The 10913-nt window shown below is 48.7% G+C and overlaps 1 protein-coding gene across 1 annotated transcript in view; it reads left to right on the top strand.

The window, feature by feature from the left end:
• Positions 1 to 10913, top strand: part of Catsperg (cation channel sperm associated auxiliary subunit gamma) — a 23136-nt gene continuing 12223 nt past the window's right edge. Inside the window, exons 1-7 of the mRNA XM_015496899.2 lie at positions 1 to 315; positions 399 to 452; positions 5039 to 5183; positions 5292 to 5418; positions 5567 to 5639; positions 6438 to 6593; positions 9956 to 10127. Of these exons, the coding sequence (XP_015352385.1) occupies positions 58 to 315; positions 399 to 452; positions 5039 to 5183; positions 5292 to 5418; positions 5567 to 5639; positions 6438 to 6593; positions 9956 to 10127 (985 nt within the window). The 5' untranslated portion in view covers positions 1 to 57. The remainder of the gene's footprint in view (positions 316 to 398; positions 453 to 5038; positions 5184 to 5291; positions 5419 to 5566; positions 5640 to 6437; positions 6594 to 9955; positions 10128 to 10913) is intronic.

The following is a 10913-nucleotide window of genomic DNA, read 5'->3' as shown; positions in this document are numbered from 1 at the left end:
GCGGGGGTATTGATCCCCGCGTTCTCCAGATTCTAGCTTCATGTGCGCTGCCAAACCATGTCCCCTGCCAGCCCTGTGTGGCTAAGAGTCCGAGTCCTACGGGTGCTGTGGGCACTGCTCGCGGTGCTACTGGGACCGTGGAGGCTGTGGGCAGTCATCTACGATTTCCACGAGTGCACCTGGCATGTTGTCTTGAACAAGTTCCAGAGGGTGGGTGAGAACTTGGAGAGTGACCAATTCGTTCATCAAGAGCCGGTGGACACAGTGCGCGGTGTGTTCAACATGTTGGTGGACTCACCCATCGACCGGCGCGAGGTGAGGGATCCAGGAGTGAACCAGAGAGGTCCCGAACCAGTGCTCCACTTGGCTCTGCACATGTCACCTACCTCTCCTTGCAGAGATACCTGGGCTTTCCTTACTACCTGAAAATCAACTACTCCTGCCATGGACAGGTGAGTGAGTGAAGTGGGGGTTGGATGATTTTGTCAGCCTCAATTTCCTCATCCCTAACTTTTTTTTTTTTTGGTACTGGAGATTGAACCCAGGGGCTCTTAGCTACTGAGCCCTGTCAGTAGCCCTTTTCATTTTTTAATTTTGAGACAGGGTTTTGCTAAATTGCTGGGGCGGGCCTCAAACTTGGGATCCAACTTCCTCAGCCTCCTGAGTCACTGGGATTACAGGTGTGTGCCACCATGTCAGGCTGTCATCATTTTAACATTTTTTTTTTAATATTTATTTTTTAGGTGTACTTGGACACAATACCTTTATTTTATTTATTTTTGTGTGGTGCTGAGGATCGAACCCAGGGCCTTGCACATGCTAGACAAGCGCTCTGCCGCTGAGCCACAACCCCGGCCCCTAACATTTTTTTAATATTTATTTTTTAGTTGTAGGTGGACATAATATCTTTATTATATCTTTATGTGGTGCTGAGGTTTCAACCCAGTGCCTCATGAGTGCTAGGCGAGCACTCTACCACTGAGCCACAACCCCAGCCCCCATTTTAACATTTTAATAATGATAATGTCATGCAATCCTGGGGCTTAGGATTCAAGAAGATTATGTAGGTACAGTTCCCAGTGTCCCTCTAAGGACATATCATGTGCTTAAAAGTGAAGTAGAATTTGGGCTGGGATTGTGGCTCAGCAGTAGAGCGCTCCCCTAGCATTGTGTTGTGTCCATCTACACCTAAAAAATAAATCAATAATTTAAAAAGTGAGGTAGAATGTTATGGTTTTGATTTGCCTCTTCCTTATAACTAATGATGTTGAGCATCTGTTCATGTACTTGGCTGGTTGCTTATCTCTTTGGAGAAAGGTCTTAAGTTTTTTTTTTTTTTGTAGTTGTAGTTGGACATTATACCTTTATTTTTATGTGGTGCTAAGGATCAAACCCAGTGCCTCTCACATGCTAGGCAAGTGCTCTGCCACTGAGCTACAGCCCCAGCCCGCCCCCCTCTATTCAGGTCTTTTGGTTTTTGTTTGGTTTGGTTTGGTTCAGGGATTGAACCCTGGGTGCTTTTTACCACTCAGCTATATTCCCTATCCTTTTTTATTCCTGAGGCAGGCCTCAAACATTTAATCCTACTGCCTCAGCTTCCTGTGCTGCTGGGATTACAGGCATGGGCCACATGCCTTATTTTTTGTTTTTTTATACTAGGGTTTGAACCCAGGACCTACCAGATGAACAGATCTACATCAACATGTCAGTCCTTTTTCTAATCTAATTTTGCGATAGGGTCTCTCCAAATTGCCCAGGATAGCCTCATACTTGCCATCCTCCTGCCTCATCCTCCTGGATAGCTAGGATTATGGGATTACAGGTGTTCCATGTGCCCATTTAAAATTTTTAAAAAAAATTATTGAGCTGTAAAAGTTGTTTTTTGTTTTGTTTTGTTTTGTTTTCAGCACTGGGGATTGAACTCAGGGGCGCTTAACTACTGAGCTACCTCCCTATTCCTTTTTTTGATTCTTATTTAGAGACAGGGTCTTGCTGAGTTGCTTAGGGCCTCGTTAAATTGGGGAGGCTGGCTTTGAACTTAGATCCTCCTGCTTCAGCCTTCCGAGCTGTTGGGATAACAGGCATGAGCCACCAGCCCAGCCAATTTGAGTTTTCTTCTGTGGTTTGCATTTATGGTATCATAAGGGTTTGCCTAACCAATGGTCATAAAGACTTTCTCCTATGTTTTCTTCTAAGAGATTTTTAGTTTTGGCTCTTACATTTAGGTCTTTGATCCATTTTGAGTTAATTCTGTATAAGGTATGAGGTAGAAGTCCAGCTTTTACATTTAAATATCCAATTATCCCACCATTGGGTGAAAAGATTATTCTCTCCCTATTGAACTGTCTTGGCACCCTTGTTAAAAATCATTTGGCGGGGCTGGGATTGTGGCTCAGAGGTAGAGAGCTCGTCTAGCATGCGTGAGGCACTGGGTTCGATCCTCAGCACCACATGAATATAAAAATAAAGACATTGTGTCCACCTATAACTATTAAATAAATAAATTGGCAATAAATGAAGGAGCTTATTTTTGGACTCAATTTTATTTGGTTGTTTATATGTTATTCATATGCCAGTACCACAAAGTCTTATTATTGTAATTTTGTAATAAGTTTTCATATTGGGAAGCTGGAGTCATACAACTTTGTTCTTCTTTTTCTACATTGTTTTTATTCAAGTAAGTTTTTGGAGGACAGTGGAGTATTATGGTTCAGAACAGGAGTTTGTACATTTGGGGTTTTTTTAAATTACTTTAAAATGTATTTTTTAGTTGTAAAATTTTATTTTATTTGTTTTATTTTTATGTGGTGCGAGGGATGGAACCCAGTGCCTCACACATGCTAAACAAGAACCCTACCACTGAGCCCCAACTCTAGCCAGTACATGTGGGTTTGAGTCTGTAATCAACTAGGATTTACTTGAAAAAGTATGGCAGAAAATACAGCATGTTCATTGTTTGGGCTCTGGAGCCAAGCTGCCTGGGTTCAAGTCCAGCTCTGCCACACAACAGCTGTGTGATCTGAGTCAAGTTATTTAACCTCTCTGCGTCAAAATTTCCTCATCCTTAATAAGGTAATGTTAATAATCATACCCACTTTTTTTGTGTGTGTGGTGCTGGGGATTGAACCCAGGGCCTTGTGCATGCGAGGCAGTCACTCTACCAACTGAGCTATATCACCCAGCCCACTTCTTAATATGATCAAATATATACACTTAGCACAGTACCTGGTTTATAGTAAGGTTCAGTGAATGTTAGCAACTTGTTACTAAGTGTTTTACCCCACGAATCTTTTCTCCTTAGCTACAAGAGTGAGGAAATAATACCTCTTTCTGTTCATTCAACACCTACTATGAATGAGCCCCTCTTTTTGTTAGAGATGATACAATGGTATATTAATCTATTTTCTGTTACTATAGCAAAATACCTGAAGTTGCATATTTTTAGAGAAAAGAGGCTTCTTTATTATTTAGCTCACTTCCAAGATCAGCTGGCACCATCTGTTCAGCCTTTGGTGAGGGTCCCCTTGTCTGTGTCACAACATGGCAGAAAAGAGGGAATGGAAATTGCTGTGTGGAGAAAAGGCCAAGCACGTGGGGGAACCTGCGTTGTAACAACTCACTCTTGAGAACTAACTCTGGGAGACTAGCGTTAGGTCCCACAGTGACCCCATCACCTTGCACTGGTTCCAGCACCTTCCACCATCACCACAATGAGGGCCAAGCTTTGAGCACATGAACCTTTAGGGAACACATTTAAACCATGGCAAATGGTCAACAAAATGGTCATGCTTTTCTTGCGGATTCAGTCCACCAGGAGAGCAATTCTTGAGTCAAGTACATAAAATAATTTTGTAGAGAAATAAATAAAGTCTCTTGGGCCATGGTGAAGATATGGCTTTGACTCTGAGTGACATGGGGCCTCAAGAAGGCTCTGAGCAAGCCAGGCACAGTGGCGTACCCCTGTAATCCCAGCTCTCGGGAGGCTGAGGCGGGAGGATCACAGGTTCCAGGCCTTATCAACATAGTGAGGCCCTAAGCAACTTAGGGAGACCCTGCCTCTCAAGAAAACATAAGGACTGGGGATGTGGCTCTGTGGTTAAGTGCCCCTGGTTTCAATCCCCAACACCAAAAAATAAAAATTACGAAAATAGAAGGCTCTGAGCGGAGGAGGGTGTGATCTGACTGGGCTTCCTGGCTCAGGTGGCAGCAGAGAGCGGGGAGGGGCTGTTGCACTGTCCACACAGAAGAGGGAAGACAGGACCAGGGTGGTAGCCAGTTGCCCTGACAGGGAGGGGGTCCCTGCCCACAGCACCTGCTCCCCTGTGCCTGGGAACCTCGAGGCAGGGCCAGGTGCAGGTGCAGGTGTAGGGCAGGTTCAAAGTTCCCCGGCTAAGGCTCCCTCAGGATGAAGTTCCTGGCAATGGTGGTCACACCGTTAGTCCTTCCCCTTGTCCTCCTCCCCAGCCCAAGGGAGGCCTCTGTCCGGGAACTGCTGGGCACACGGCTGTTGCTCACACCTACACTTCTCTGTCCCTCATGCCACCCACCCTCAAAGCCTTGTCTGGCCCTAGTACAGCCAGGATCCTGGCACATCTGGGAGATTGTCCCCAGATGCACCTCACCCCATTCCTCAGTCCCTTTCCAATGGCCCTACCAATGCTCACCTTCAGACCCCAGGCCCAGTGCCTGGCTGTGCTCTCCCAGAGCAGTGAGCAGGGGCCTCAGGGAAGGTGGCAGTCCCCTTATGGGGGCTGGGTGCCCCGAGGTCAGGGGAGGCTGCTGGGAATCCCTCTGCCATGCTCATTCCACTTTGCCTTGCCTGCTGCCCTCCCCAGACACTCCTGCACTCATCTTCTGTCCTGATCCACCTCCTCCAGGAAGACCTCCAGCCCTGTTTGCTGACCTTCCCATGGTGCAGAGCCTGCCCTCCCCACCCTGCCCAGGAATACGGGCCACTAAAAGGGGCTTAAGGCAGGGCGGACGCAGAGGGCCCAGAAACTGTCTTAAGGATCTGCTTATGGGGCCATCTCTCCCTCAGCACTCCGAGGACCTGGTCCGCAGTGGCCACCTGACGGGGCTGAAGCCCCTAGTGCTAGTCACCTTCCAGGCCCCCGTCAACTTCTACCGCTGGAAGATAGAGCAGCTGCAGATCCAGATGGAGGCGGCCCCCTTCCGCAGCAAAGGTGGGCCCCCTGGCCTGGGGGAGGGAGCGGCAGGACGCTCCCCGGATATTCTGGGGCCTGGAGGGACATCCTGGGAGATGCCAGTACCTCTGCCCCCTGTGCCAGCAGAACCATGCATGGCGACGGAGGTGTGTGTCATGAGCTGGTACACACCCATGCCCATCAAGAACGGCAGTGTGGTCATGCGCGTGGATGTCAGCAGCAACGGCCTCGGGCCCATCATTCCCAGTAAAAGGTGCCTCTGCCCCAGGCCTGGGTGGTGATGGGGGGGAACATTCTGGGGGGAATCCCTAATCCCCATCCCCAAGGAGCCAGGGAAGGTGGCTGTGAGCTGTTGGGTGAGCTCTGAACCAGCCCTCCCCGTGCCCTACCCCTGATGCTAGGTTCCACGTGAACATCAATGGCTTCCTGAAGATGGGGGCAGACAACAGAATCCAGTTCACAGTGGGAGATGAGGTGAGGGCCCTGCGGGCAGCGGGAAAGGTGGAAAGCTTGGGTTTCAGCAACCGAACTGGGCCTTGGCCAGGCGCCCTGCTTCCTCCCAAACAAGAGGACTCACACCAGGCCTGGAGCAGGGTTCTCCTAAGTGCACCAGAGCCTTACAACTTCGTGGGGAGCCTGGGGGGTGCTCTCACACTCATTTCAATGTGAGGTTTAGAAGAGAGGGGACCATTTGCCCTCTCAGCATGTACACACGGAAGGAGATTTAAAACTGAGCCTGTGTGCTGCTCCATCTGAATCACTGTGCATTCGTTCACTCAGCATGCACTGCCTGAATGTCACTGTGACACCAAATAGCATGACACCTCCATTCCATTGAAGATTAAAAGATGGTACTCTGGAGGGAAACCAAACAGGCTGAGGGGAAATGGGTCTTTTTGGGACGAGAGAGTGCCATGTTTAATAGACCGATGAAAGAAGGCCTCATTGAGAAGGTTGACATTTGAGTAGAGACTTGGAGAAGGCGAGGAGAGGGGTCACATGGATACTGGTGCAAGGTCATCTCATACAGGGGGAATAGCCTATGCAAAGGCCCTGAGGTGGCAATGTCTCTGGTATATTTGAGAAGCACGGAGGAGGCCGATGGGCAGGAAGAGAGTGAGGTGGGGGGGAATGGTGGGGAATAAGGTCAGGGAGGTGGTAGGGCAAATGGTGGGGGCCATGTGGTCAGGGCAAGGACTTTGGCTTTTCCCTGAATGCGTCAGAGCCATGGGGCAGAAGTTCTGAGTATCCCTCCTGTCCCTCCCCTGGCAGCTCTTTGATATAAAGCCCAGATACTTTGTGAATGTCTCATCGAGACCCCTGTGGTACAATGTGGACCAGTCACCTGTGCTAATCCTGGGTGGCATTCCCAACGAGAAGGCCCTCCTCATGACCAGCACCAACTTCAGGGAATTCTCTCTTGTGGAAGTGAGTGGTACGGGGGGGGGGGGGTGGCAGTGGGCTGGGGTCTCTTGAAAGGAGCTGGGCCTCAGCCCCTGAATGAGGGGTCCTGGGCCTGCAGAACGGGACCCCAAAGACACCAGTCCCTACCAGATAGCAACTGCAGCCAGGCGACCCAGTTGAAATTCTAGTCCTGCCACTTTCTCACTAACCCTTGGGCAACCCGGGCTTCAGATTCCCATCTGTAAAATGGGAAAAAATAATTATATTTATTTTTATTTTATAAAATCATTGTGAAGGTAAGTTAATAGCATCCATCATGAGTGGCATCTATGTACCCTAGTGCCTTCTACACTCAGGAAAATTCAGAATTGACATACATGTGGCCCTGAGGGTTCAAATTAGGAGTCACAAGCCTGCATTGTCCCAGGATGGGGAAGAAGCATCTGAAGTCAGGTTCTTGGGTTTAGTGGCAGAAACATGTCCGGATGAGTGAGTAACGGCCACCTGCTGAGCCACACCAGGTTGGTTCATGCAGAAAAATGGATCTAGTGGTTCACGCAAGCAGAATCCCATTCCATCAGTGACAGCATCACGTCCAGCCCGAGGAGGCTGGATGCCACATGCCTGCCGAACCCAATTACCAAAGAGTGCGGGAAAATGGAAATAACCACCTACCAAAAGTGGAGAGGAGGCTGGGCATGGGCCTGCGCCTGGAGTCCCACCCACACGGAGGCAGGAGGGTCGCTTGAGCCCAGGAATTTGAGCTTAGCCTGAGCAACACAGTGAAATCCTGCCTCAAAATAAAAGATAGAGAAGGAAACTTATAAGTTCATGTAATTAAAGAATTTGGGAGGGCTGGGGTTGTGGATCAGGGGTAGAGCGCTTGCCTGGCACCTGCGAGGCCCTGGGTTCGATCCTCAGCACCACATGAAAATAAGTAAATAAAGAAATAAAATATTAAAAAAGAAATTCAGGACTTCTGGCTCAGCCGGACCCAGGATTTTTAACAATGCCACAACCCAGCCTGGGTTTCTCTCTCTATCTCTTGGACCTGATTCCTCTGTCTTGACTTCTTGCTCAAAATAGTTCTACCCTCTGGCATTGAAGGCTGAGGGGCCCTGTCTTCCCAGGACCACATCCAGTGGGAAAGATCTTTTCCTACATCCCTCAAGCTCCATCCCCGGGGCTCAGGCATCTGCCTGCTTCCCCGAGGCAGGGGAACCCAACAAAGTGCTTATTAAATGAGTCAGAGCTGGGTACCATGGCGCAGATCTGCAATCCCAACAGGTCCGGAGGCTGAGGTAGGAGGATTGCAAGTTCAAAGCCAGCCTCAGCAAATTAGGGCTGGCAACTAAGTGAGACCCTGTCTCTAGGAAAATACAAAAAAGGGCTGGGGAGGTGGCTCAGTGGTTCAGTGCCCCTAGGTTCAATTTCTGGTACCCCTCCAAAATTACATGAGTCAGAACCCTCAAGCTTTGCTCAAACAAAAAAATTCAGCTTAGCCTCAGCTTTCCTTTTGTGCATAGATGTGGGAGAACAGGTAAGTGCAATGAGCATCCAGTTTCAGAAAGGAAATGTCTAAGTATTTCTTCCAGAAAACAGAGCCATCAATTTGAATATTATTAACAGGCCTACACATTACCATGGCAACTCATCAGTCACAAACTTTTTTTTTTTTTTAGTTGTAGATGGCACAATATCTTTATTTATTTATTATTATGTGGTGCTGAGGATCGAACCCAGGGCCTCACATCTGCGAGGCGAGCGCTCTACCACTGAGCCCCAGCCCAGCCCCAGTCACAAACATTTTATGCAGAAAATAGTGTCGCCATGACCTCTGCGGTTTGAGCAAGACTTTTTGGAAGTAAATTCTCAAGGTCTTTTTTCTGATGTTAAATAGGGCGAGAAAGCAAGAAATTAATATTTTTTCCTTGACTTGATGGAATTTCAGCAGCACAGCCTAGAGTTTTGCTTTGATTTATACTTTTTATTGAAAAAAATGAGGGCTGGGGATGTGGCTCAAGTGGTAGCGCGCTTGCCTGGCATGTGTGTGGCCCGGGTTCGATTCTCAGCACCACATACAAACAAAGATGTTGTGTCCACCGAAAACTAAAAAATAAATATTAAAAATTCTCTCTCTCTCTCAACTCTCTCTAAAAAAAAAAAAAATCACCCTTTAAAAAAAAAAGAAAAAAATGAGCAGAAAATTCCTTTTTACTGAATGCGCCAAAGGAGAGAGAATGGGACAATGAACAGCCTTAATAATTATCAACCTTTTGCCCTTTTTTCCGAAACATTTATTATTATTATTACTATCATCATCATCATATTATTATTATCATCATCATCATCATCATCATCATTATTATTTTGGTACCAGGGATTGAACCCAGGGGCGCTCTCCCACTGAGCCACATCCATCTCTTTTTATTTTTTGAGACAGGGTCTCAGTCAGTTGCTTAGGCTCTTGCTAAGTTACTGAGGCAGGCCTCAAACTTGCAATCTTCCTGCCTCAGCCTCTTGAGTCACTGGGATCACAGGTGTGCTCCACCACACCTGGCTTTCCTCTTTTCTCTGTTTTTATTTTCGTGGTTTGGGGATCAAACCTGGGGTTTACACCCCAGCCACATTTTTTGAAGCCAGGGGCGCTCTCCCACTGAGCCACATCCATCTCTTTGTTTATTTTTCATTTTAGACAGGGTCTTGCTAAGTTGCCCACACTGGCCTGTCTCAGCCTCCTGAGCCACCAGGATTAGAGGCCTGCGCCACCACACCCAGCTTCATTTATTCTTAGTTGCCTCCCTGAGGTCTCTATTACCATTCAGTCATGTGAAGGGTTCAGCATATGGGGGGCGGGGGCATTTCAGTCTGCATTAGTCCATGTGGCCTGAAGCTGGTCACCAGCTTTGGAAATTTAGATTTAGTCTAAATTTAGATTAATTTAGATTCAGTCTCATAGAATCTAAGAACCCTCCACTGTCCCGCTGTTAATGACATTGTCATTAGTAATTGGCCACTGGATCAGGTAGTGTTGACCTGCAGCCACGTGTGTTCTGGGTAGACGGAGGTGTGAGCCTGGATGCTTTATATCCACGTAGACACAGCCCTGACTGCAGTGAGGGGCGCAGGGACACTGAGTGCCCTTGAGCATGCTGCACTTCGGAGCACCTGACGTGCACACTGGCTCAGGTCTCTGAACCTCTGCTTTCTGGCCCGTGTTGGAGACATTTGGCCACCAAGGCGCTGCTGCAGGTTGAGTAGGGAGAGCACTCTGGGCGGCTGCTTGTGTCCATGCCAAGCAGTTAGAGCAAGAACTACCCCCCATAAGCAAGACATGGGGCTGAGGCCCAGGTCACCTGCTCACCCCAGACTCTGCTCCCCTGCAGTTGAGCATTGACAGCTGCTGGGTAGGCTCCTTCTACTGTCCCCAGGCTGACTTCTCAGCCACCATCTACGACGCCATCTCCACGGAGAGCACGCTCTTCATTCGGCAGAACCAGCTGATCTACTACTACACAGGCACCTACGCCACCCTGTACGACAGCAGCCACAGCAGCGGTGAGGGACCAGGCAGCGGCCATACCTGGGTCCTTGGCACCTCAGGCCAGGGGACCCACCATTAGAGCTGCAGGGAGGGACAGTGAGGTCATCCATGGGGACACCTGGGACTGAGATTTCCGTGGGTGGGTGGGGGAGGGCCCCGCCACTGTGTTGAATCATCACCAGCCTGAAGGAAGGTCCCCTACCTCGCCATGTGACACGCAGACCTTCCTGAGAATTGTGAGCCACTGCGGGAGGAGGGGGCGGGAGAGGGAGCGCGAGAGCCACGTGTGCCCTGAGCAGAGTGGTAGGAAGACGCATCTAGAGAGACGCAGGAAAGACAGAAAAGTGGAGGCGAGGAGGGTGTGGGAGCCAGAGGCTGCAGAGCAGGGCCAGGGGGAGACCGAGCAGAGGGAGAGGACTTTTGGTTCCACCTCATCTTTTAGAGAATACTAAAGCCCCCCAGTTTTTTTAGTCCCCCCCACAACCAAAAGAGAGGTGTCAATTATGACATTATAGAAAAAGGCACTGTAATGTGTATCACGCTGGTTAATACGTGCTCCCCACATCCTTATTTTCCTTTTTAGGGGCCTTTTTTGGGGTTATTGGATTGAACCCAGGGGTACTTGACCACTGAGCCACACCCCCAGTCCTATTTTGTATTTTATTTAGAGACAGGGTCTCACTGAGCTGCTTAGGGCCTCCCTGTTGCTGAGGCTGGCTTTGAACTCACTTCCCAGCTTCCCAAGCTGCCACTATGCCTGGGTTGGGGTCCTTTTTTTTTTTTTTTTTTTTTTTTTTTTT

Source organism: Marmota marmota, unplaced genomic scaffold, assembly GCF_001458135.2.
Source record: "Marmota marmota marmota unplaced genomic scaffold, marMar, whole genome shotgun sequence".
Classification (NCBI taxonomy): Eukaryota; Metazoa; Chordata; class Mammalia; order Rodentia; family Sciuridae; genus Marmota; species Marmota marmota.
The sequence above is the reverse complement of the archived record's forward strand: the minus strand, read 5'-3'. Positions and strand labels throughout refer to the sequence as shown.